The sequence below is a fragment of the Heterocephalus glaber genome, unplaced genomic scaffold (assembly GCF_053883595.1).
Source record: "Heterocephalus glaber isolate CG9 unplaced genomic scaffold, H.glaber_assembly_v1.0 deba00001610, whole genome shotgun sequence".
Taxonomy (NCBI): domain Eukaryota; kingdom Metazoa; phylum Chordata; class Mammalia; order Rodentia; family Bathyergidae; genus Heterocephalus; species Heterocephalus glaber.
Window position 1 is genome coordinate 23,216,534 of NW_028258381.1, and position 24,594 is coordinate 23,241,127.

General features: G+C 45.6%; 1 protein-coding gene across 20 annotated transcripts in view; it reads right to left on the minus strand.

Annotated features, from left to right (window-relative positions):
* Positions 1-23,037, minus strand: part of Cux1 (cut like homeobox 1) — a 374,970-nt gene extending 351,933 nt beyond the window's left edge. For 11 of the 20 annotated variants that reach the window (XM_021254464.2, XM_004840131.4, XM_087195781.1 and 8 more), the window contains exon 1: positions 22,704-22,915. In XM_021254464.2, coding sequence (XP_021110123.1) covers positions 22,704-22,766 — 63 coding nt within the window. In that variant the 5' untranslated portion in view covers positions 22,767-22,915. Of the gene's footprint in view, positions 1-21,237; positions 21,555-22,703 lie in introns of all 20 variants that reach the window. The other 9 variants (XM_087195785.1, XM_087195784.1, XM_021254462.2 and 6 more) reach the window with 7 other exon arrangements.
* Between the last annotated feature and the right edge of the window lie 1,557 nt (positions 23,038-24,594).

Sequence of the window (24,594 nt, forward strand, 5' to 3'; positions counted from 1 at the left end):
CCATGTTACATCATAGTCAAAAACTCAGAAGTGTAACAAAAGAATAGAATTTTAAAAACTGTTAGAGAAAAACAACAAATCACCTATAAAAGTAAACCTATTAGAATTAATGCAGGGCTGGGGACTTAGCTCAGTGGTTTCGCCACCTGCTGCACAAGTGCAAGGACCCGAATTCAATCCCCGGTACCAAAAAAAAAAAAAAAGAATTAATGCAAATTTTTCAACACAAACCTTAAAGGCCAGGAGAGCTTGGAAGGACATTCTTAAACCCTAAAACAACTCTCAACCCAAATTAATATATCTTGCAAAATTCTCTTTCAAAATTGATGGAGAAATTAAGACCTTCCATTACAAAGAGCACCTTATATTCATAACTATCAAAATAACACTCAGGCCAGGGATTTAGGTCAGTGGTTTTGCTGCCTGCTGTGCAAGCACAAGGACCTGAGTTCGATCCCCGGTACCAAAAAAAAGCAAAATAACACTGCAGGGCCAGGGATTTAGCTCAGGGGTTCTGGTGCCTGCCTTGCAAGCATAATGTCCTGAGTTCAATCCCTGGTACCAAAAAAAAGACACACTGCAAAAAATACTCAAGAATATCCTAGACAGAGGCAACAAAGAGATCAAAGCCAAAGGGCCTATCAGAATGAATACAGCAAGCAGGGTGAGCAGCTAAGCCAAAGGGAGAAATAAAAGAATCCACAACAGAAAAACAACACATTGACAGGAATCAGTCAATAATAACTCTCAATGTAAGAGGCCTCAACTCCCCAATCAAAAGACACAGACTGGCAGATTCGATGAAAAAACAAAACCTAACAGTATGCTGCATACAAGAGACACATTTAATCCAAAAGGAAATTCACTTCCAGGCATGGTGGCACATGCCTGTAATCTCAGCCCTCAGAAGGCTGAGGCCAAATTGCCAAGAGTTCAAGGCCAGCCTGGGCTACAATAGTGAGTTTGGGCCAGCCTGGGTTACATACCGAGACCCAGTTTTAAAGCACCAAGAAATAAAAAGACAGAAATTAATTCACAGACTAAATATTGAAGGACAGAAAACAGCATTCCATGTAGCAGTGGCCCAAAAGCAAGCAGGAGTAGCTCTCCCATTTTCAGACAAAGTGAACTTCAAACCAAAACTGATCAGAAGAGTCAAAGTTACTATAATTCAACAGGAAGAAATAACAACTGTAAAAATATATGCACCAAACATCAGTACACCCAACTTCATAAAGCAAACACTTCTGGACATAAAAGATCAGATAAAATCAATGCAATCATAGTGGAGACCTCAATACCCCGCATCACAAGTATATCACCTAGACAAAAAATTAACAAAGAAATATTCGAGTTGAACCACACCTCATAACAATGGACTTAAATAGATATTTCTAGTGTTCCACCCAACAACATAATACACATTCTTCTGAGCAGCACACAGAACTTTCTACAAAACAGAATACATACCAGGCCATAAAGCATGCTTAAATACAAAGGATCAAAACTATCCATGTATATTAGCAGATGATAGTGCAATGAAACTAGAAATGGCAATAGAAATCAAAGACAGAAATTATGCAAACACATAGAGATTAAATAATACACGTGTGTGTGTGTGTGTGTGTGTGTGTGTGTGTGATTTGTTTTTTGCTTTTTTTTTTTCCGGTACCAGGGATCAAACTCAGGACCTTGCACTTGCAAGGCAGGCACGGTGCCACTGAGCTAAATTCCCAGCCCTAAATAATACACTCTTAATCAATGGGTCACAGAAGAAATCAAGGAAGAAATTAGACAGTTCCTAAATTCAAACAATAATCCCAATACAACATACGAGAACCTGTAGGACACAATGAAAGCAGTGCTAATAGGGAAGTTTATAATTGTGGATGTCCATATCAGAAAAACGCACGGAGCCCAAATAAAGAACTTAAGGATACACCTCAAGGTCCTGGAAAAACAAGAATAATCCAAATCCAAAATTGTACAAGGAAAGAATTTATAAAGATCAGAGCAGAAATTAATGAAATTGAGACAAAAAATATAATCAATGAATCATAAAGCTGTTCTCCAAAAGAATAAGCAAAAATAGATGAACACTTAGCCAAATTTACCAAAAACAGCAATTAGAAATGAAAAAGGCGAAATTACAATGGACAATTGCCAAAATCCAGGAGATTAGTAACTACTTTAAAAACCTATACCCCTAATAAATGAGAAAATCTAGAAGAAATGGACAGATTCCTAGACACATATGAATTACCAAAACTGAAGCAAGAAGATATAAAAACTGAACAGTCCAACCACAGGCAATAAAATTGAAGAAGTAATTTTTAAAAAACTATCAAGAAAATCCCAGGACCCAATGGATTTGCTGCTGAATTCTACAAGAACTTCAGGGAAGATCTAACATCAATACTTCTTGAACTCTTCAAGGAAACTGAAAGGGAAAGAGTACTGCCAAACTCATTCCTGGAAGCTAGCATTATCTTGATTCCAAAACCAGACAAGAACTCAACAAAAAACAAAAGAAAACAAAACAGGAGGAGGAGAAAGAAAACTACAGGCCAATGAACATAGATAATAGGAAATAGGGAGACAGATCTTTTGCAAAGGGTAAGGAGTGCTAGAAGGAGGGAGGAGGAAGAGGGGAAGAGGAAGTAAAAGAAATTAAGATGTGTATGTACATGTTAACTCTCCACAATGAATGTAATCATTATGTACAGAAAACATGTACTAATAAAAAAAAGAATCAAAAATAAAGACTGATAAGATAAACAAAACACAATCAAACATAAAAAGAGAAAACTTGTAAACAAATTCAGAAATAGTGATGAATACAGAAAGAAAATAGGAAATAGCTAGAACTAAAAACAGATTTATAAAAATGAAAATATTATGAACCACCACATAATAACAAATCTTAAAACCTACATGAAATAAATGAATGTATTTCTAGAAATTATAAAATGCCAAAACTGGAATAATAGAAAACCTGAATGCCGTACGCCAATACTAGAAAAGTCTCAGGCCCCAATGGTTCTACCAGTGAGCCCCATCAAATTTAAGATGCGGCTAGTCCTTATATTACTCCAATCACTCCCAAGCAATTTTAACCCATTTTACAAGACAAGAATCAACTTAATTCCAACTGGATAAGAATAGGAAATACAGGTCAGCTTCATTTAGTAATATATACAAAAATTGTAAATCAAATCTAATAATATTTTTTAAATACAAGAGAAAAGACTTTATCCCAGAAAGCAATAAATGACTCAAATTCAGATCAATGTAATTTACTACATTCATGGGAAAATAAAGATTGCACCAACATGAACAGATTTTTAACAAATAGTATTTGCTACACTTAACACCCAATTATGATTTTTTAAAAATTCTTCAAACCCTAGGAGATAGTGTGTTAAGGTAGCTCCTTCATTAGATTAAAAGCTTTTACCAAAAATGGCATGTTCTTTTTAAGACCAGAAATGAGGAGAGCAATCACCTTTGGTACACCACTAAATCCCTGAGATTGGCCAACAAACCAAGTTACTCCAGTACAATGTCCTGGAAGGAAAGGGAAAAATAAAACTAACATTTTGCATATGATATCTACAGAGAAAATACAACAGCTGCAAGTTAACTAGCAAAAATATTAAAAGCCAATCTGCCAGTTTCAAAAACAATAAACAAAAACCAATTGTTTTTTCCTTTATACCATAAATCAATTAAAATATTTTTAAAAATAAGACCCTGTTCACAATTGCTATAAAAACTGTAAAGAACTAAGAACTAATCTAATAAAAATGTATAAAATCTTTATGGAGAAATAAGACTTAAATGGAAAAATAGCCTTGTTTACAGATGGGACAACTTAATTATTAATTTTCCCCAAATTAACCTGTATATTTAATGCAAACCTAACAGAAATTCCTGAAGAATTTAATTAGGGGAACACAACAAAAATGTTTATGAAAGAACAATGAGCCTTCAATGCTAAGATACTGAAAGAACAGAGGACAAGTTTATCCAATCAGAAATTAGACATGGTCACAGTAATTAAAAGGCTGTTTCAATTCAAGGAGAAACAGGGTAATGAAACAGAAGAATGACCCCAGAAATAGGCTGCTATGGTTGAGAGGGTTCTGTCCCCCAAGAGTTGGTGTTGGAAGCTTGACTCCCGGTATGGCAGTATTGAGAGATGGTGGGACCTTTAAGAGGTGGGGCTTAGCAGGATGTCACTAGGTCCTGCCAGAGTGGGTAGTCCAGGGAAGGGATTAAATTCCCTGGGAAGGGAAGTCGGTTTGGTCCCTCCCAGCTCTCTGGTTTCCTATTTCATCATGTGTTCTCTCCTTCTCACACACAATCCCACTTTGATGTCATCCATTATGAGGTGACACAGCCAGGAAGAGTCCTTGCCAGAGCTGGCACCGTGCTCCTTGGACCTTCGTCTCCAAAACTAGAGTGACATAAATTTTTTTTCTTCGTAAAGTCCCTTGCTTTGATATTTCATTACAGTAACAGAAAATGGACTAATACACACACCCACATATATAAGTTCTTGGAGTACCACTGGGGCTAAATTCCCAAATCAGGAGGCAGAAGAAAGAGAAGAAATCGATGCTGACATAAATTATCGATCTAGGGGCCAGGGATTTAGCTCAGTGGTCCCGGCGCCTGCCTTGCAAGCGCAAGGTCCCAAGTTCAATCCCCGGAACCAAAAAAAAAAGTAATAAATTATCGAACTAAATGTGAAAGACATAGCTATTTTACTATAGAAATATGAATATTTTGTGAACTTGGGTGGGAAAAAGACTTCTCGAAATGTCTGAAATAAACCAACACATGAGAGTAACAAAAGGATAGATGTGACTTCACCAAAACTGTTTTCCTTCTTACTGAAGGACACTACAATCAACAAATGAGAGACTGGGAGAAGACACTTGCAGCAGTTAAAATGGACAAAACACTAACGTATAGAACAGACAAGAGGGCCGAGGATTTAGCTCAGTGGTTCTGCTGCCTGCTTCCCAAGCGCAAGGTCCCAAGTTTGATCCCCGGTACCAAAAAAAAACAAAAACAAAAACCAAACAGACAAGAACTCTTCCAAAGCAGTAGAAGGATATAATTGATTAGGGGTTTAAAACAAAAACAAACAAAAAAAAAACAATATATCTGACCAGGCAATATTCAAAAGGGGAAATCTAAAAAGCTAACAAGTGTAAAATGAAGCTTTTAACAATATAAACCTTATTGGTGGTCAGAAAAAAAATGACAACAGAAATACCACTTTAAAACCATCAGAATGGGGATACTCTCTACAAAGAGCTGCTGAGAATGTAGGGGTAATCCCTCACACACAGCAAGCTGGAGAGCAAAAGGGTATGGCTGCTCTGGGAGCAATCTGGGGGCACTTAGTGAAATTAAGAACACTCTTGTCCCATATACCGACTGGTCAAGGGATGTGCCATGGAATGGTCACAGCAGCTCTATATGGTGTTGGAGTGTCAGAAACTACCAAGGGGCCAACTGCAGGGAAACAGACACATGATCTGGTGCTGTGGTCTGAACTGTGCCCCTCCCAAGACCCACCCCTTGAAGCCCTAGCCTCTGCTTTAATGGTACTTGGAGGTGGGGACTTTGAGATGGGTTAATGTCCTTGTAAGAAAAGATAGCAAAGAATTTATGTTTCTTTCTGTCATGTAAGAATACAGCACAAAGGTGGCCATCTGCAGCCACAAGAAGGACCCTCAGCAGGAACCAAATTAGCCAGCACCTTGATCTTGGACTGCTCAGCCTCCAGAACTGAGAAAAATTTGTTTAAGCCACCCATGGAATTCCATTATGGCAGCCCAAATAGGTGAACACAGATGGGTTCTTAAGCTGACTCCAAAGTAGCAATCTTGAATAATGAGTGAAATTTACAAGGAACAAAAGATAGACCTCAAAAAGTGTGATGAGTGCAAAAGAAGAAAAAGCTTCATAGCATAAAACCACACTTAAGAATTAAAACTACTTGTACACATAAAACAGGCCACATATTTTACAAGGACACAGCCATACAAAGAATATTAACCTCCAGAATGAGGAGGGGAACTAAAAATGGGACTGGAACTCAAAGGAGAAAAATAATAAAATGAATTATTATGTGCAATGAACTATAAAGTATGATTAACCCATGCAGGGTGAGACACCTGTATAAGGGTACAACATGCACACCTGCACATATACACATCCTGAAGGAACAAAAAAGACAACTGGTCCCAGTATAGTGGCACACGCCTGTGATTCCAGCATTTAGGAGGGATTGCCACAAGTTGAAGGCTAGCCTGAGCTACATAGTGGGTTCAAGGCTAGCCTAAACTACATCACCTGTCTCAAAAAAAAAAAAAAAAAGACTTTTTTTTTTTCTTGCCCATGTGTAGAATGAGAATGTTAAAATGGTTACAATTTGTCTTAAAGATCTAGTATCTTTTAACATAGTAAAACAACTAGCGAGATGCTTTTAAAACTTTTTAAATCATAGCAAACTTCCTATCAACAGCCCCTGATTTCTGTCCCACAAAGGAGGTGAGATGATAAACCTATATGAATTGACAGCCACACAGATATACATACACAACTAAAAACAGATTTGGTATTTTGCTGCAACTTATGGAGCCTGCCAATTTCATTCACAGCTTCTAATCATACTTAACTGAATATTAACTGTTCTAATTGCTTAATGTTTTATTGGCTGGAGCTAACGTATTGAGGGACATCTGGCTTGGCAAATGGAATTCTGCTTGCCATTAGAAGAGAGCCAAGGACACATGTGCCCCCCTCACACTCAAATCTATCTCACTCAGGTCCCATACATCTCAAATACAATCCTCTCCGTCCACACTAAGCCATACCCACCAGGAGCAACCCTTCAGGATCTGTGTTTCAATGATTTTTTTGGTTTTTTTTAAGATGACGTCTCACTGTGTCACACAGACTAGACTTAAACTCCTGGCCTTAAGCAATCTTGCTTCAATCTCCAGAGGACCTGGGACTTCAGCATGCAACCACATACATCCAGGATCTGGATTTGAATTGTGACATCTTGTTTCAGAATGCTTTTCCAATAACTAAAGACCCAACTAGGAATGAAGGACTTCTCCTTTCTCCTATCACAGGTGAGGGTAAGACTGACTTATTCAGAATCTAAGAGCCACTAAGGGCCTAGGCACTCTGCACTATCCTGCTCCAAATGCAACTGTCACTTTGGCTTGGGGCCCCCCAACCCCGCCCTATAATGCTAAGACAGTAGTGGCAGGTCTGGGCAGTCCTGTCTCACACAAGCATGTCCACAGGCAGCAAATGTCTTTCCCAGAGCAACTATACTGGACGGTCCCAGGTTCCCCAGCCAAATCAAAATGTAAAACCACCACACCTGAATCAGCGTTGGCAGAGAAGGGGGGTAACATCCAGTATTTGTTTAGGTAATCAAGGCTCAGCCCCATTAGGGAGGAGTCCCTGGTGGTGAGGAAAGAAGGCAGGAGGGGAGCAGAGGGACAAGTCTGCTCCCATCCCAAACTGTTCTTGGGCCATTCCCACAGAATCCAGTTGTAAATAGTGCTGGTTCCAAGGGGAGTAATAGCACATGAGCAATCGGAGGAGGGGTCAGTAGAAAGGCGAGGGCAGAAGGCAGTAGAAGGGAACCAGCCTGGAGGCCTACAGTGAACACTGTGGAATTACATGTAAGAGCCCCCCAACAGAAAAAAAACAGACTCAAAAGTTGTGAGGTGTCAAGGTGCACACCTGTAATTTCAGCATTCTGAGAGGTGTAGACAGGAGGATTACAAGTTCGAACCCAATCTGGGCAACTTGGCAACTTAGCAAGACCCTGTCTCAAAATAAAAAATAAAAAGGGGCTTAAATCACTCTTGAATCACTCATGTACCAGTATGTCATTTCGCTTTCTTGGGGGGCAGGGAAAGACCTTGGGTTCAATCCCCAGTACTGCCAAATTTTTAAAAAGGGGGAAAGGGGATGAAGTATTGTTATGTGAGTGATTCATCTTGGATGAACCCTGAAAACACAATGTCAAGAGAAGAAAGCCACATATTGTGTGATTCCACTTATATGTGAAATACCCAATGCAAGCAAAACCAAAGTCACAACGTAGACATGGTTACATGGAGAAAGGGGCAGGGCAAAGAGTGATCAGGAATAGTATAAGATTCCTGGGGTGCCAGATATGTTCTGAACTAGATAGCAGTGATGGCTACAAAACATGAATAGGGCCGGGGATTTAGCTCAGTGGTTCCACCGTCTGCCTTGCAAGCTCAAGGACCCGAGTTTGATCCCCGGTACCAAAAAACAAAAAAAACACTATGACTATCCTAAAAACCAATGGATTGTAAACTTGGAAAAGGTGAGTTTTATATGATGTGAATTTTACCTAAAAAAAAGGAAACTAATAGATCAGAGGGACTGTGACAGAGGATCCACTCTATGCCCCAGGTCAACAAGCAGCATGCTCAAAATTGGAAAAAAAAAAATTTTTTTTTTCCCCAAGAGCTTTCTGGACCATCTTCCCCAAAAGATAACTTTTTTTTTTTTAATTTTTTGGAGGGGGTACTGGAGATCGAACTCAGGACCTTGCGCTTGCAACACAGGCAAGAGCACCACTGAGCTAAATCCCTGGCCCAAGATAACTTTTTAAAAGTATCTGTGTACCCCAACATTTTCAAGTCCCATTCTCTCTTCAAAAACAAAACCCATCAGCCATCTAGGCATGCTAATGGGCCTCACCCAGACACCAACCTCAGGGAGAACTGGGAAGCAGGATCCCCATATCCATGTCCTCCATATAGATCAAGGTGTTTGCAGGCACTTGGTCACTGGCACCAAGAATACTGTCTAGTGTGACAGATTAAAGAACAGGCTCAAGTACCACTGCTGGATGCTGCTGTGTGGGCTGCCACAAGGTACCTTGGGAGAACCGGAAAGCAGGCAGCTGACCAAAGACAGCTGACGACCACTGTCTCCACAAACACAACATACCCCATTTCAGGACAGCTCTGCACCAATTCCCATCAGAGGAAGAGGAAGACATCTAGAGGGTGGCTTTAGAGGGAACATCAATGCTGGTTAAGGTTTCTTAGCAAGACTTCCTCTTTCTAACACCAAATAAAACCACCACTATCAGAACAAGACGTCTGGGAAGTCTGCAAGCTCAGAGCTCTGGTTTAGGGTCTGATGGTTTCGTTTACAGATCCCAGAGCCCTGTACCTTGACCTCATAAAATACTATCCCAGTGACATTTTTAAACTTGACTTCCATCTTCCCCACACCCCAAGGTGGTTCCTGCACTTTTTCCCTCCCCCATAGCTGTCTCTCCAATGCTTGAACCCTCATGGTCACTTGCCTGTACCTCCCTTGCTTCCCAGGAAAACAGGACCCCTAGCCATCCCAACTTCACACAAAACAGCCCTTTCCTGCCCACCATCACCTCCCCGTTCCCTCCCTGCATGCCTACCTGGGCAGCTGCTCCTGGGAGGCAAGGGACCAGAGGCACCTAAGCAGTCAGAAGGCAGCCACGCTCCCCTGGGTGTGGCCACTGCAAGGTCAGACAGCAAGTGACTGTCCTATTACCTAGCAGGCACAAACCCCCCACCATTACCTACCTGACTTGCCACCAGGTATCACTATAATTAGTCATTATAATTGAAGCCGAACATAATTAATTACATAATTTTGAAGTGTTCAAGTTTAATTCCATTGAATTACATCATGAAACCAGGGAATTACAAAGGATTACCGACCAAAGGCAAATAGAGATGAATAAAGAAACTCCAGGCTGCCTCCTCGCATGGCTGAGTCACATCCAGTGCCGAAGCTCGGGTCCTGTCACCCCAACTGTTTTTAATACACCTGTGCAGTTCAGCCAGGTGGATGTCTGCACTAGCCACCTCTAGAAGTTCCTGCACCTGGGACACAGGCAACACTGACCCACTGGATGCTAAATGTCCAGAAGATACTGAAGACCACTCCCTGCCAGCTTGTTCACTGTCCCTCTCACAGCTGCTATTCCCGGGTCTCAGTTCCTCAGGCCCCTATAGTAGTCAATTAAAATGCCTCTTTCGTGTCCCCATCTCACTCTGCTCCCAAGTGCCAGGGCCAAGCACAAGTCAGTCAGCATGACCACCAACCTGGCATCCTCTCTCCTGGCCCTGTTTAACTCTCATGGGGACTGTGACTGTCACACCCTCCTGGTTCCATTTTTTACCCCTATTTCCTTATTCTGGTCTGTCCTTCCTATGGGGCTTTGGGAAGGATCCCCCTGCATGTATATCTGAGCCCTGCTCTGTCCATCTTCAATTGTAGAAATCAGTTACTTCTCAGGGCCCCAGAAGACAGCCACGAGTCCATGTGGCTCTGTGCACAGGTCTGCTTTGCTTGTTCCCGGGCACTAGGTACTCATGTGGTGTCACTCACCCACTGCTCATCTGCTTTCTGTCTCCTATGCAACGAAGTAAGTTCCTTAAGGTGCAGGGACTCCCTGCTGCTGTGGCACACTGCCCTACCCTGTGCCCAGGAGATGATAAACTGAATAAACAAGAACTTGGAGCAAGAGGCCTTGCCCTTCCCTGCCACACATCGGACATTAGCTGCGCTCACCCTAACCATCCTATAGGCTCTGTGCTGAGCTCTTCAACCAGCAGGCAAGGGCTTATTCCTCTTGGAATAAGGGAGTCAACAGACTCCCACATGAATCAGGCACCATGTGCACATAATCAATAGATGAATGTATGAATGGCCCATCAGTCTACGAAAGAGACCTCCCCACAAAACAAACAAGATAGCAAATAATTTCACTCAAATATGCTACATTATTTCCAGGACCAGGGCATGTTTTTTGCATGTTTTCTCTTTAAATTTATAATTTCGCAATAAGGCAAACCACACTGTCACAAAAACATCTGGCATGAACACACAAAAGAAATCATCTGAATCCAGAGTCACCTGAAAGCTATTTTCCAATGGTAATTCCCTGAGGAAAATAAGCTAAGATCTAAGGAGTGTCACTGTGACCAGGCTGCTTCTCTGAGGACAAATGGCACCCACGCACCTCTCATACAGTCAGTCTCTCACTGAACGTGCACACCCAAAGCAGCTCCCCAGGGGCTTAGCACACAGCCTGTGTAGAGGGTGCTGTCCTGACCATATTAGCTGATCTGCACTGATCTGAGTCCTTATCACCATGAGGACTGAATAAACACTCCCAGGGGCTGGGACAGTGGGGTTCTGGCCTTAGCCATCACAGGGTTAAATGCAAACAGCAGTACCTAGAAGCCACTCATTCCCCAGTACCCAGCCCTGCATCCTACATTCTGCTAAAATCCTGTTAGAAGCTACTACCTCCACTGTTCGGCAAAGGCCTCCCTCTCCTTTAGCCCCTAAGTTCCCAACATTAAGCTTCCCTTCTGCCTCACAGCTCCCCAAAACTCTCCAGCATCTGAGAACATGGACAAGGTGGCAAGGAGGGCTCCTTTAAGCCCACTTCCATCACTGCACTGGATAAATGACATCTGCTGCAGTGCTCACAGACCCTGAGGCTACAACTGTAGTGACTGTCAGAGGATCCTTCTCATCTGGGCTGAGGCTGAAGTCTCAGGTCACAGAGGCAACCAGACTCTACCAAGAGGTCCTCCCCACTGGTCCCCCCACCCAGGCCCAATTCAAGCTCAGAGACCCACCCTAAGATCATCTTGGACAGCCCCTGGATAAGGGAGTTGGGGCCCCACATCTGAATGTCCCTGTGGCCTCCCCACGATGACCCCACTGCCTCACCTGAGAGTCCAGCTCATACACAGAAGGGATCACTGACCCTCTTCTGGACTGTTTCTGGATTCCAGAGAATAAACAGAGCCTAAACCAGTGCCTGTGACCAGTGCTCAGGAAATGACAGCAGGTAGTAGACAAAAACATTAACATTAAAAGCTCCTGTGCTACATAGCAGGTTCAAGGCCAGCCTGAACTACATAGCGAGACCCTGTTTCAAAGACAATCTCCTGTCCTGTCACCAGTGGACATAAACCAGCCACATGTAAATCCAGTCCTGGAAGGAATGAGTTCCTTCCTTCCACCCTCCTTTTACCCAAGTCACAGGGGCCCTAGCTGCAGGCTAGGAAAGTGAAGATGAAAGTAGGGATCCGAATTAAAATTAAATCTTCACCCCGTTCCACCTCCAAAAATGCAGAATTCCAGAGCACCAGCCAAACCTCCAAGAGAATCCTCTGCAGGCTTCAAACTCCAGGTTGCAACTCATCTTCTTGACCTCAGTGCCAACCTCTCTACCAAGTTCAACCTTCCTACTGACCTAGGGTTTAACCCTGGGAATTTTTTCAGTACCCTAAATCCCTCCTATTCCCAAAGGAGTACATTCTCTTCCCTACCTGGGGTGGCTCCTCTACCTCTACCTTTTCCCTGCAGACATAGGCCCCATTCCCCCATGGGGGATTCCTGGGTCTCCTAGTCCCCTCCAAAAGCCCCCACTTCCCTCAATCCATGCAACTGCTTGTGCAGCCAGACAATGACGGCACCACCACCAAAATACTCTATGTACTTTCTAGGGGTAAATGAAGAAGCAGCAGAAGCACGCAGGCTATGAAGGCCACTGCTCTGAAATAGCTGCCGAGTGCCAGGGCCACAAGGAAAGCTTTTGGGGGACAGGCAGATAAGAGACATTCCTCCAGCGCTGACACCCAAACCTGAGCACTTCTTGCTCCGGGCTTTCTCTTATATTGTTAGGTTCTGATAACTACACTAAGTGCTTTCCCGTGGGGGGGGGGGGGGGGGAATCTCATTCAGACTCAAATGAATCTCTGTCAATGATTATTCAGCCCAATTCTATCTTTAAAAATGTAGATTTTTGTTTTATGTGCCACAAATTATGTATATTTTAGCAATGTTATGCAAAGAAAGAATTTAATAAATGGGAATAAAAATGAAACATATTCTATCAGTGGTTTTCCAAACTGTTATTTTAATATAATTGAACTATCTTTCAAAACATTAAAAAGAATCCAGTCTGGGCTCAGTGGTAGTATACTTACCTAGCATGTCCATGGCCCCAAGTTTGATTCCAGCACCACAAAAAAGAAAGAAAATTTTAAAGAGAGGAAAAAAATCAAGTTTCCATTCTTAAGGTAACTATGTGAGAGAGTCCCAAATTAGGACACTGAGGATCCACCCCCTTGAGAGGCCATAGTATTCAGTGCTAAGGTCCAAGCAGCAGTTACCACCTGTGGGGGACCCTGTCCTCAGGACAGAGGACAGCAGGTGCATAACAATAGAGGGTGGACAGCAGGCACGTACCTCTGAGCCAGCGTTTGGAGGGAAGCCTCCAAGGTACCCAGCCACCTACATCAATTCTCTTGGAAAGCCCTCTCCTATACCAGGCCAAGTGCACAGAGATGGGCTCAAGCTTTTTCTCCTCTCCAGGCCTCCATCCCACTCCAAATCCTTCATCTCTCCGAAGGAGCACAGCTTCTTGCCTACCTAGGCAAGTGCTCTACCACTGAGCTACATCCCTGGCCCAAACTTGATTCTTTTTGATATTGTGGAAAGGAGGACAATTGAATTAAAATGGCAGTGTCTGGAAAACCACTCATAGGCTATGTGTTTTATTTTTACTCCCATTTATTAAATTCTTTCTTTACATACATTCGTTAAAATACACATAATTGTATTTACAGCACATTAAATAAAAATCCATGCCTGATTTCCAAACCTTTCCTCCAGCCTCCACAATGCCTTGGGCGCACAAGTCCATTAAAACCATGTCCTGGCCATGCCACCCACTCCTTCAGGCAGTGAGTAAGGGAGCAAAGGAATAATGGTACGCGTGAAAGCAGGCTGGATGCTCAGATATACAGAGGGAGTTTCCCCAAATGAGCAAGACGCTGGGATCATTCTAACTGGGATAAAAGGTTTAGGTAAAGTGGAGACACCTACCAACAACTGTCTGGCAGCCTGAGGAATGTGGTCTCCACCAGGTGCCAAAGCGAGCCATTGTGGGTAATTAAGAAGAGGCATGAATGATGAAATCAATGGTTTGGGAAGATTAATTTGGCAGCAAAATCTATAATGGATTGTGACCTGCTTTGAATGGTCAATTTTCAAACAAATAAAGACTATGCCCTTGGGTTGTGTTATATTAGAAAAGACTTGTGATAAGCCCCAAAACTAACTGCATACACATGAAAAAATATTTCATTAAAGTATCAGCACATTATGACAGCATAATTACATACCAACACACAGCCATTTTAAACAATCACAAACCACTTCTAACTCCCCTCACAATGACCTTCAACCATAACTGGCAATATCCTTTCTTTCCTACTCCCACGTCAATGCTGACAAACTGGTACCAGGGCTGAGGACTGGGTGGAGGTAGAGATGACTGAGCTTGCCTTCTGGGACAGCCAGCTCCAGGTGACAGCTTTATGACTGCACGGTCCAGCTTGCCAAAGTGCCAGGCCACTCACAGGTCCTACGTTCACCCACAACTGTAAGGTCTGTAGCCGACCAAGTCACCTGGAAGGGGTGCCCTGAAGCATCCCGGACTTCCGGTCTGGCTCCGAGATCCCATACATGCCTCTGGAGCAGAAACATGACTCCCAACTTGAACTTGTCTCCTACTTGGCTGAATGATGCGATGGCATGTACTGTTGCAAAAGTGAGGAGCTGAGGTGCAGCTGTAATAAGCAAGTCCAGTAAATTAACATTTCTACACTTGCTTAAATGAATACTCCCAAGCTCACAATTTTCTATTTCAAAGCTGTACAGCTTCTAACCTCTCTGCTGTGTGAACAGGAATGGAATTGGACTTACAGCTCTACTCGTAATTTTAGTTGCATGCCAGGGGCTCAGAGCCTTTCCCTTTGAAATGTCTGTGTTCCACAGACTATTGCTATCCACACTCTTGGCAAGACTAGAGCAGAACAATATAACACGGGACCACATGGGTTCAAGTTCTAGGTCAATTACTATGTAGAAACAAAATACAGAATACGTCTTGCCAGTACCTGCACACCTTTTGAAATGATGCAAAAATGGTGATAGGAGCCATAGAATGTTCCTATTCCTAAGAGGAGCACAAAAGTCTTTTTGAAACCTCATCAAAAATTCAATGTACAATTCCCTCCAGCAAGAATTTTATTTTAAGTTTTCATTTACATTGTAACTTTCTTCCAAGAACCTCAAAATAATGGAGCTCCACAAATACTTATGATAAAAAAGGAAAAGAAAAAATTGTCATAACATAGGCGGACAGGTGTGGCAGGCCAGGAGCAAGGCAAGAAATGACAGGCAGAAGTGACAGCAAGAGCTCCGGGCTGGCAGTTGGCAGCTGAGGGCGGCTCCACAGCAGCCCTGTCTTAACCACCAGCCCCCGGGCCTTGCTGATGTTCACAGCTTCAGGCTCCTCAATAGAGGGGTTTGCTTTTGTTATCATGTACAAACTTTTATCAAATCATTTTTATCTAAATAATAATTTCCTAAGTACAGGAGGGAAAGTGGCAATAAACCGAAGAACCTCACAGGTACAAAAGAACAAGTGAACAAAGGTAGAAACGTGGGAAAAAGCTTTTGAGCTATGATTGGTTTTGTTTTCTTTCTCCTATATGGTGAGTGGACAGGATCTAAACATCTTCCATTTCAGTAAAACGCTGTCAATGCCCAAATAAGTTTTTAATGACAGTAAGAATGACATTCTATTTCTCACAATTTCATAATATTTGCTTAAAAAAGAGCTAATTTGTCTGTTTTTACCTTGACCAAACTCAAAACACCTCACAACCATAGGTAACTTTTAAAATAAATGTTATCTGCACTAACTTAAAAAATAGTAAGTGTTGGAGCTGGGGATTTAGCTCAGTGGTTCCGGCACCTGCCTCATGAGCACAAGGTCCCGAGTTCGATCCCCAGTACCAAAAGCAAAAAACAAAAATAGTAAGTGCAGCCAAAGACAGCTGTCTGGAAGAGAACAGGGCTGGTGTCGGTACATTCAAGGAAACGCTAAGAAAGAGCAAGCTATTTCCCTACCATTTCAGGGTTTAAGCTCTGGTAATTTCCCTCTACATGAATTGCATAAATCACTAACGGTCAAGTGTAGCCAGGATTTCAAGTGTCAGCAGATAGAGGCCACCTTATGGAAGACCTGGTGGACTCCAGAGTCTTACAAAGGTGTGGCCAGCTGCCTTGGCATTCTTTTCTCAGTTTCACAAACACTTTAATGGAAGGAAGCAAGACCTAGTCAGTTTCACTTATTGTGAATCTCCTACCCAGCTACTGCTTGGGCTGCTCTTCAATGTCAGTAAACCCCTGGCAAGAATAGTCTTATTCTCCTTCCTCCTAATCTCCTGCCAAATTGGGCTCCTCTGCATAGGAAGACCCCTGTGGGTACCTACCAGTCCCTCTTGGGGCTCTGGCAACCCTGTGGCCATAGAAATTCCTGGGATTCCTGGGGCCCAGGGCTCTATTAAACACAAAAATTTTGCCAACAGCCCGGGCCCTCCTACAGTAAGGAAAAGACTTCAGACTAATATGAAGAAATTGACAGCCTGTATTTTGTGCATTAACATCATCCTATTGGAATTTAATTACAGCAAGAATGAGAATATAGGGGGCCGGCGATTTAGCTCAGTGGTTCCAGTGCCTGCCTTGCAAGCACGAGGTCCCAAGTTCGATCCCTGGTACCAAAAAAAAAAAAGAATGAGAATTTTTCTTACCAGAGAGCTGTTTGGTTTTTAAAGGAAAAGTTCTTGGTGGGGTTTGCAACAAATCAGATGTCTTTCAAATGGAGTTGTTGCCCTCTCTTTTAACTGTCATATTCTGTGCATAGTATATAGCATAAGCTCTTTTTAAAAATCTGCAAGTCGTAACAAAGGTGCTTCAAAGCTGCTTTAGGCATGGCACAAATGAGGACAATGGCTCATGCTCTCCTTCAATTCCAGTTCACTTCCTGCAGGGACACCTCCTTCCCTGCCAGAGACTGCTCTCTTCCACCACTTTCTCAGCACCTTGCTGGAAACCAGGACCCACTGCAGCTCAGCAAAGTCAAAACTGCAGCAGTACCAGCAGCTCAAACACAAATCTCAGTTGTCCTCCAGAAATACCCACCACCTGCACACAAACCAAAACTTGCTTCTAAATACAGAGCAAAACCAGGACTATGAAGGGGCTTTCAGGAACACATTTTGAAAACTAGAACAGGAAAAAGGACAGACAATTTGGAGGGGCCCATCATTAGTATTTTATTGAAATAATGCCCCAAACCAAGTTAATATTTTTTGGCTGCAATTAAAGCTTATATCTCTAAGACAGGCTTGGTGGCGCATGCCTGTAAACCCAGCAGTCAGGAGGCTGAGGCAGGAGGACTGCCACAAGTTCCAGGCCAGCCTGGGCTACCATAGTGAGACCCTGTCTCAAAAAACTAATAACAACAACAAAAAAGCTTTCTTTGTGTGTTCCGGGGATTGAACTCAGGTCCAAAAAGCTTATATCTTTAAACACAGAACTCTTTCTTTCTTTCTTTTTTGTGGAACCGGGGATTGAACTGAGGACCTTGCACTTGCCAGGCAGGCGCAGCACCACTGAGCTACATCCCTGGCCCGACATAGAACTCATAAGGAAAGTAATTTCTCTCTGAATTTTAAACCACTGTCAGGGTATAATAAAATGCATCTACACACTGGTCAATAAATGTTTACTAAATCAGAATTCACAAAATAAAATCACAATTTCTTTGCTATATAAGTTACACAAGACAGATAATAAACTGTTTGTTTAATAATGCCAGTAGAATTCTTTTTTCACTCTATCTGCAAACACACAATTCGCTCAGTGTTCAGACATCCACAGGCAGCCAGGTCCTGTAACACCCAGGATTATTGGAACATTCTGGTAAATAGTTACAGGGCGCAATGAGAGGCTGGGGAACCCCTCTACAAAGAGTGTCCACAGAATGAATAGCCACAGTAAAAAGTGTCCCTATTCTTGGCTATAGAAGACTCAAATACAAGAGTCCAAGAATTCCACCTGTTTCCAATTAGATACCAGAATTGCTTGAGTGTTTAAACTATGTTCACTTGCTACTTACACAAAACAATTCTTCCGGGTTTTCTGAACACTTTAAATATGTTAAAATAAGATTAAGGGTCTGGTTTAAACAACCAGAGGCAGGGAAATTTCAGTTGAAACTAAAACTATCTCTCTGCAGTGATAACTCAGAGCTTCAGACAAAACAAAAGGACTAGACACACTTCTGTCTTTGACAATTACTAATAAAAATCAGACTTTTCATGAGAGCAATTATTTTAAGTTATGCATTTAACAGCAACATGATCTTGAATATTAGAAAAACTTTTATAGCAACTTTATACAACTCAGAAGATACACCTGCATTTCAAATACTGTATGTGAAATTTACATGATCCAAATGTGTGAACTATATAAAAGGGAAACATAGGTTGGAAATGAGCCTAGCTCTGTAGGGTTTTTCATACAATAATTTCTCCTTTAAAAATTTACCAATTTTCCCCTAATTAATTTGTCCTTCCTTCATTTCACACAGAACTGAAACAAAAATGGATTTTCTACTTCTAGCCTTGTTACTAAGACTGACTGTGGTATCACAGAGCATAAACTACTGTGTCTGCACAGCTCCCACACAAACCCTGAGGGATTTTTTTAATTTATCAGCAACAGAAGTCATTTTAAACAACCATTAAAGGTCGTGGGCTCAATGAGGTCGCTATTCGGCATTTTTAAGGTTAGCTCGGAGGATTAAGGACAGAATAATTCTGGAGAGCAGCAGGCTGTCTCCTTTCCAACTTTCCTGAATTAGTTAACTATGGACACACCTCAAACTGGGGATGCAAGCAAAAGGGCTCTGTGCACCTAGCTGTACCAAGGAGGCGCTGTGGTTAACTTTATCGCTGCAATGACTTACCTTTCACCCAGGCAAAAACTTCAAGCAACAGGTAATGAGCCCTTCACACTCCCAATCTCTAAGACACCAATATTAAAAAAACCAAGAAAACAAAAAGAAGAGCAGTGGCAGCATCGTTCATTTATTCATTACTCTAATGAAGCTACTACACATGATAGCTTAATTAAAATAAAAGATTTGGCAGGGAATTTAGCTCAGTGGTTTCACCGCCTGCTGCGCAAGCACAAGGACCCGAGTTTGATCCCCGGTACCAAAAAATAAATAAATAAAAGAGTTATTACAGGGAACAGTCTAGACAGCTGGTGACATACACACTTCCATGATAGGAGAAAGCAAAAGCAACCAGAAAACAAATTGGGCAAAACTGAAATTGTTTTCTGATATTGAAAAAGAGAGTAACTTTTAAAGCTCACCATGGCAGAGTACCCTTAAAGCGGAAAATAAGTCCCCACACGAGGACAATTCTGCAAAGAGGAGCCAGGGCTGGCAGGTCCCATCCCAAAAAATTCAGAACTCCACAATCACGTAACAAAGTTGCATGAGCTTGTTTTAGAAAGTGTTCTCTTTTCAAACGTGTATTTAAAAGATAAATTTATACAATGGTGGGGTTTTTTGACTTTTTAAAAAAAAGTCTGGATTTTACAAGTCTGGGGTAGGATAAAAACTTGTCCAACTAGTCTTAGCAACGCCAAAGCACCAAAACTTCCATACCGCAAACCTTTGGGACTAAAAAAGGAAACCAAGTAGAGCACGATTTTGTTTCACTCCAAGTCCCCACAGTGACTTCAAGATCCAAGAAGCAAAGGGACAAGAACATGACCATGGCTCACTGGGGTGCTGAGGAGGTACAGAACTGCCCAGAACTGTCTCATCCAGACCCACTGAAGTCTCTAACCTGGTCTATTTACCTGAGCTCAGCCTCTCTGCCTTGGGGTGGCAATGCCACAGCAGACAGTGGGCTTGTAAGCAACCCCATTTCAGTCTAAGAGTCCAGAGAGAGAAGAGTCTGAAACTAATAAACTCTTGCTCAAACTGCAGTCTCAGTGGCTCACTTACTGTCTATGGGAACAAAGTGGACACTCAACCAGACACCAGCTCAAAGGCCTCCCCAAGACTCAGAGAAAGGACCAGTCTGGCCTTATACCCGAACTTTGACATTCCATGTTCAAATAATGTCTTCAAACGTGTAACCGAGCAGCCACAGAAAATCATCTAAGGCCAAGTCATTAACTACCACCAAAGGGCAATGGATATTCATAGAAAGAATGCTGCTCAGAGAAAGGATTTTGTATGATATTGCTGCATTTTCCAGATCAACATAAAATTCATTCAAGTGAACTGCCAGGGAACCTTAATCAAATCCTACAACCATACCATTAAATGTCCCCATGATCCCCTGAAGAAGTAGCTAATCAATGGGTAAGGGGAGGTGTGCTTATATCAAGTTCATAAAATCTAATAACTCTCTAGAAACCAAACCCATCTCCCAGGCAGTTCTGCCAGGATGCTTAAAAAGAGAAACTTCATTGATATTAAACTAGGATGTCACATTTAGTAAGACAAGAGGTGGGGGGAATATTAAGGTTTGTCTCTTAACATTCCAGAACGGGTTTTACAGTAAGCAGAGGAATTAAATTATGGTAAAGGGAGCTATTTTTACTAAAACAGGGTAGACCAATTTATCAAAAATGCCATTCCGCTGTGTTCATTACATTCAGGAATCTAATTTACACAATAGACACTTTGGAGTAATCTATTTTAGTCAATAAATACTCAAACTCCTTTAAGTTCTAATCTTATCAGAAATACATAGTTCACATACTCTTCTTCCTAGTTAAGCGAGAAATCTGAGGAAATTTCATAACGACTATGAGTCTGCTCTATCGTTTTTACGTAGGCAAGGGTGGAAAACAAGGACAGAAAACAAGGGCATACAATTAAAGTTGCCAGGCTCCACTTACATATGTTTTAATCCAATCCACTTCATTTCTTAAAAGCCTGCATGTGTAGTTGTCTGCTTTACTACCACAGGTGCTGTGGTGACTGTCCATCAGTCCCCCGGGTTAGCAAAATTCAGCCAAGTACACCTCGGTGTACACCCTATAGGCTTGAGAAGCAGCGGTACCCCAGGGACGTTGTGGGGACCCCGGGGGCACTAAGCCATCCTGGGTCCTTCTAAGTTACACGACTGTCTCCCTCCCGGGCCCCCAGTGTTCACAGAGCTTCTGGCCCCCCAAGCCGCTCACCTTCAACTTGGCTCCAGCTACACACATCCACCTGGCAAAGTCCCGGGGCTGTCCAGCCGCCGCAAGAGCCGAGCAGGCATGTGCGGGGCGGACCCCGAGGACGCGCCGCTCCTCCGGGTGGGGGCTGCCAGGCAGGAGCGCACTTCTTGAGCGCGGCGACAGCTCAAGCGCCGGATGGGGTTCCTGGGGCTCGGCGCCGGGACCACCTTCCCGCACGCCACAGTCTATCGGGGCCCGCGCGGCTTTGCTTTCGAGAACCCGGCCCGAGGAAGCATCTAGGAGCGGAGCGGCCGCGCGCTCCATAGCCCCCGCGGACCCTGCAGAGAAGACAAGAGCCCTCTTCCCGGGTCACCCAGAGGAAGGGGCCGGAATGTAACAAGCGGCGGCCACCCCGGGGCCACGAGAGTCCCTGCGCGCAGGAGAGGGCCGGCAGCGAGGGGAAGCGCGCCCCCCGCGCGGACAGCCGCTCCAGGAAAGTTGCAGCCTCCTCCCGGTCCCGGACGCGGCGACCCACGGCACTGCGCGCAGGACGCCCCCGCCGCCCCTCGTCAAATTTCCCAGAAGCGCCCCCGCGAGATCCCCGGAACGCGGACGGGCAACTCGCGCCGGCACACAAAAGAGCGAGGCGGCTGCGGGTGGCCCCCGGGGCGCTCCCGGGACGTAAACAAACCGGGGTCCGCGCCGGGTGCCCGAGCGGCGGCGGCGGCGGCGGCGGCGGCGGAGAGGCCCGCTGACAGGGGGCGGAGGAGAGGGCGCTCGGGGCCCGGGCCGGCCCGGGCAGTGAGCGCGGGCGCCCGCCCGGCCACCCGCCCGCCTGGCCGGAGCCGGGCCGCGCCGCCGCCGCCGGTGGCCGCTGTGACCCTCCCCCGAGCCAGCGGCACCACAGCGCCACCAGCCCCAGCTCCGCCGCGCCGGCGGCTCCTCCTGAAGAGGCAGGCGCTTCACCCCCCACAACAACTCCCCACAAACTTTCCCCGGGAATACGGAGGGCCGGGGGCGCGGGCGCGCGGGCGGGAGTCGCCGCCGCCGCCGGGCCGCAGTCTCCTCCCGCCGCCCGCCGCCTGCGCCCCCTCATGCGCGCGCCCCGCGGGGCCACCAGGCCGCCCCCTCTCTGGTCCCGCGGCGACGGCGGAGGCGCAGGCAGCAGCGGCGCCGGGCCGGGGGGGGCGCCCAGGGTGGGGGCAGACACCGGGGGCAGCGGTGGCGGCGGCGACGGCTCCCGGCGCCATCTTGGGCTGATCGATGAATTGAACAAAGAGGATCAATTTCTGATCAAGCGAGTTATCAATGGGGGCCCTGGGAGCGAGAGGGACTTGTGCCCGACTCGGCCCCGCTCTCCCCGGCACCCCCCTCCTCCCCGCCGCCGCGGCCCCCCGGCGTCCGGGCAGCCCGGGGTCCCCGGGGGAGGCCGCGACCGCCCGCAGCCCCCACCCCCGGGCGCGAGGCCGAGCGCGGAGAAGCCTGACCTGCAGCTGTTGTAAATCAAAGCGCTTCCAATATTGAAACATCGATCCCACATTGGCCGCCATCTTGAGACATATTGAGACGGAGTGAGAGGCTGATAGAGAGGGGGCTGGAGTTCAGGAGCCGCCAGGAGGCAGCAAGCGGGCGGCGCCAAAACCCGGCCTGGAGCCGGCCGCCGCCGCCGACACAGCGGACGCGGACTCTTCCTCACGGCGCCGTCGCCTCAGCAGCCATGGCGAGTTCAAGTCGGAGTCCCCGGGAGCGGCGGCCGCTGGCCGGCTTGTCGCGCGACGCTGCGTCCTCCCCGCGCGGCGACCGCTGGGGCCGCGACCCCCGCCCCTGTCCGCACCCCCAGCCCCAATCGCGGCGGCCGCGCGCCCAACCCTGAGGGGGCGCTACGGGTCGCGGCAAGGGCTCCGGCCCCCGCCGAGGCCCCGGGCCCAGCTCACCTGGGGCACGCTTAGGCCCCCCAGGGGTCGCGGGCGGCAGCGGAGCGCAGCCCTTTCAGGGCCCCAGCTTGGGGGCTCTGAGGCGGACGCCGGGACAGCCCCCTTTTCACTCGTTCTGGCCCAGCGTCCAGTTGCCCGAGCCCAGACCCCGCGCGGCCCAGGCCCACGGCAGCAGTGCGTGTGCGAGGCGCGCTGGCCACGGGCCACCACTGTCCGGTCCTGCTGCACTCTGTCGGGAACTCGGAGCGTGCCGCGGCCAGGAACAGCGTTTCATGGTCGGGGAGTCGAGCTGACGGAAGAAGACCTCTGACTTTCAGGTCGCGGCGGACGTTCATGTCCCACACCGCGGCAGCGACAGTCCCGAGTCGCACCAGGGTGAACAGCAACGGCGATAGCACGGGGGTCCCCGCGGCCCCCCTTTGCCCAAACCGCTCCTGCCTAGGCTACGACAGTAAAAGTCTTGGAGCTCAGTTCTGTGTCCCCGCACCGTTTTTGCGGCACAAACCAAGAAACTTCTTTCGGTTTAGACATCTCGGCTTCTACTCCTTTGGGTGCAGAAAGTTGGAAAGCTTGCGTGCACTCGCTTGAAACAGCAAGCGTGTCCCCAAGTTTACAAGAATGCTAAATTGCAAACCGAAAAATGAATTCTGTTTTGATTTCCTTCTTTGCAGAAATCTGACCAAAGCACCCGTTTTGTAATCGTCGTCTTTAATTGATTACACACACGTGCAAATTTGAGTTTTCCAGTAGGAATTCTATACTTTTACCTCTCGCACTTCATTTAACGTGTAATTAGTTAAAACAAATCCCCAAATTCCTTAATCTTGAAAATTATATGTAAATAAAGTCTGTATGCAATACAAAATAAAACACATAAGTGGAAAATAATTGCTTTTCGGCTGAAATCGAGGGTTTAGCGTCGATCACTGTAGTGAATTTCAGCATTCCTAAAGGAAAGGACTGGAAATCAAAGTCCCCTAAGATGTAGAAAACACATAGGTTCTCAAGGTTTGCACTGGGGCCAGGGACCTCCGAGTCATCGAAAACTTAAGGTCTGGAAAGGGATCGCTCTACGTCCCCATCCCAGCCTTTGACTCTCGGAAGCTCAAGAAGCAGGTGGATGGGAGCGCACGGTAGTCTAACTGGAGCGCTTCGCAGGCTTTTGGCCCAGATGCTGTGCCTCGCGACCCAGCAGGGCACTGCAGACCCCGGGTGGACGAAGGCTGCCTTAGTGTGAGGCTCCTGAGCCCGCGCGCGCCGACGATCGGCGGCAGCTCGGACAGCGCCGCCCGGTAGAGGGCAGCGGCGCCCTGACACTCTTCGGGTCTTCGGGTCCCGGTGCACGTGCCCACCCGCGCTCCTGGCCCGGGTACCTGGCCATGCCCGGTCCGGGAGCCAGATTCCTGGCGGGAAGAGGCAATGCCACACTGAGCCATTCCTGTCC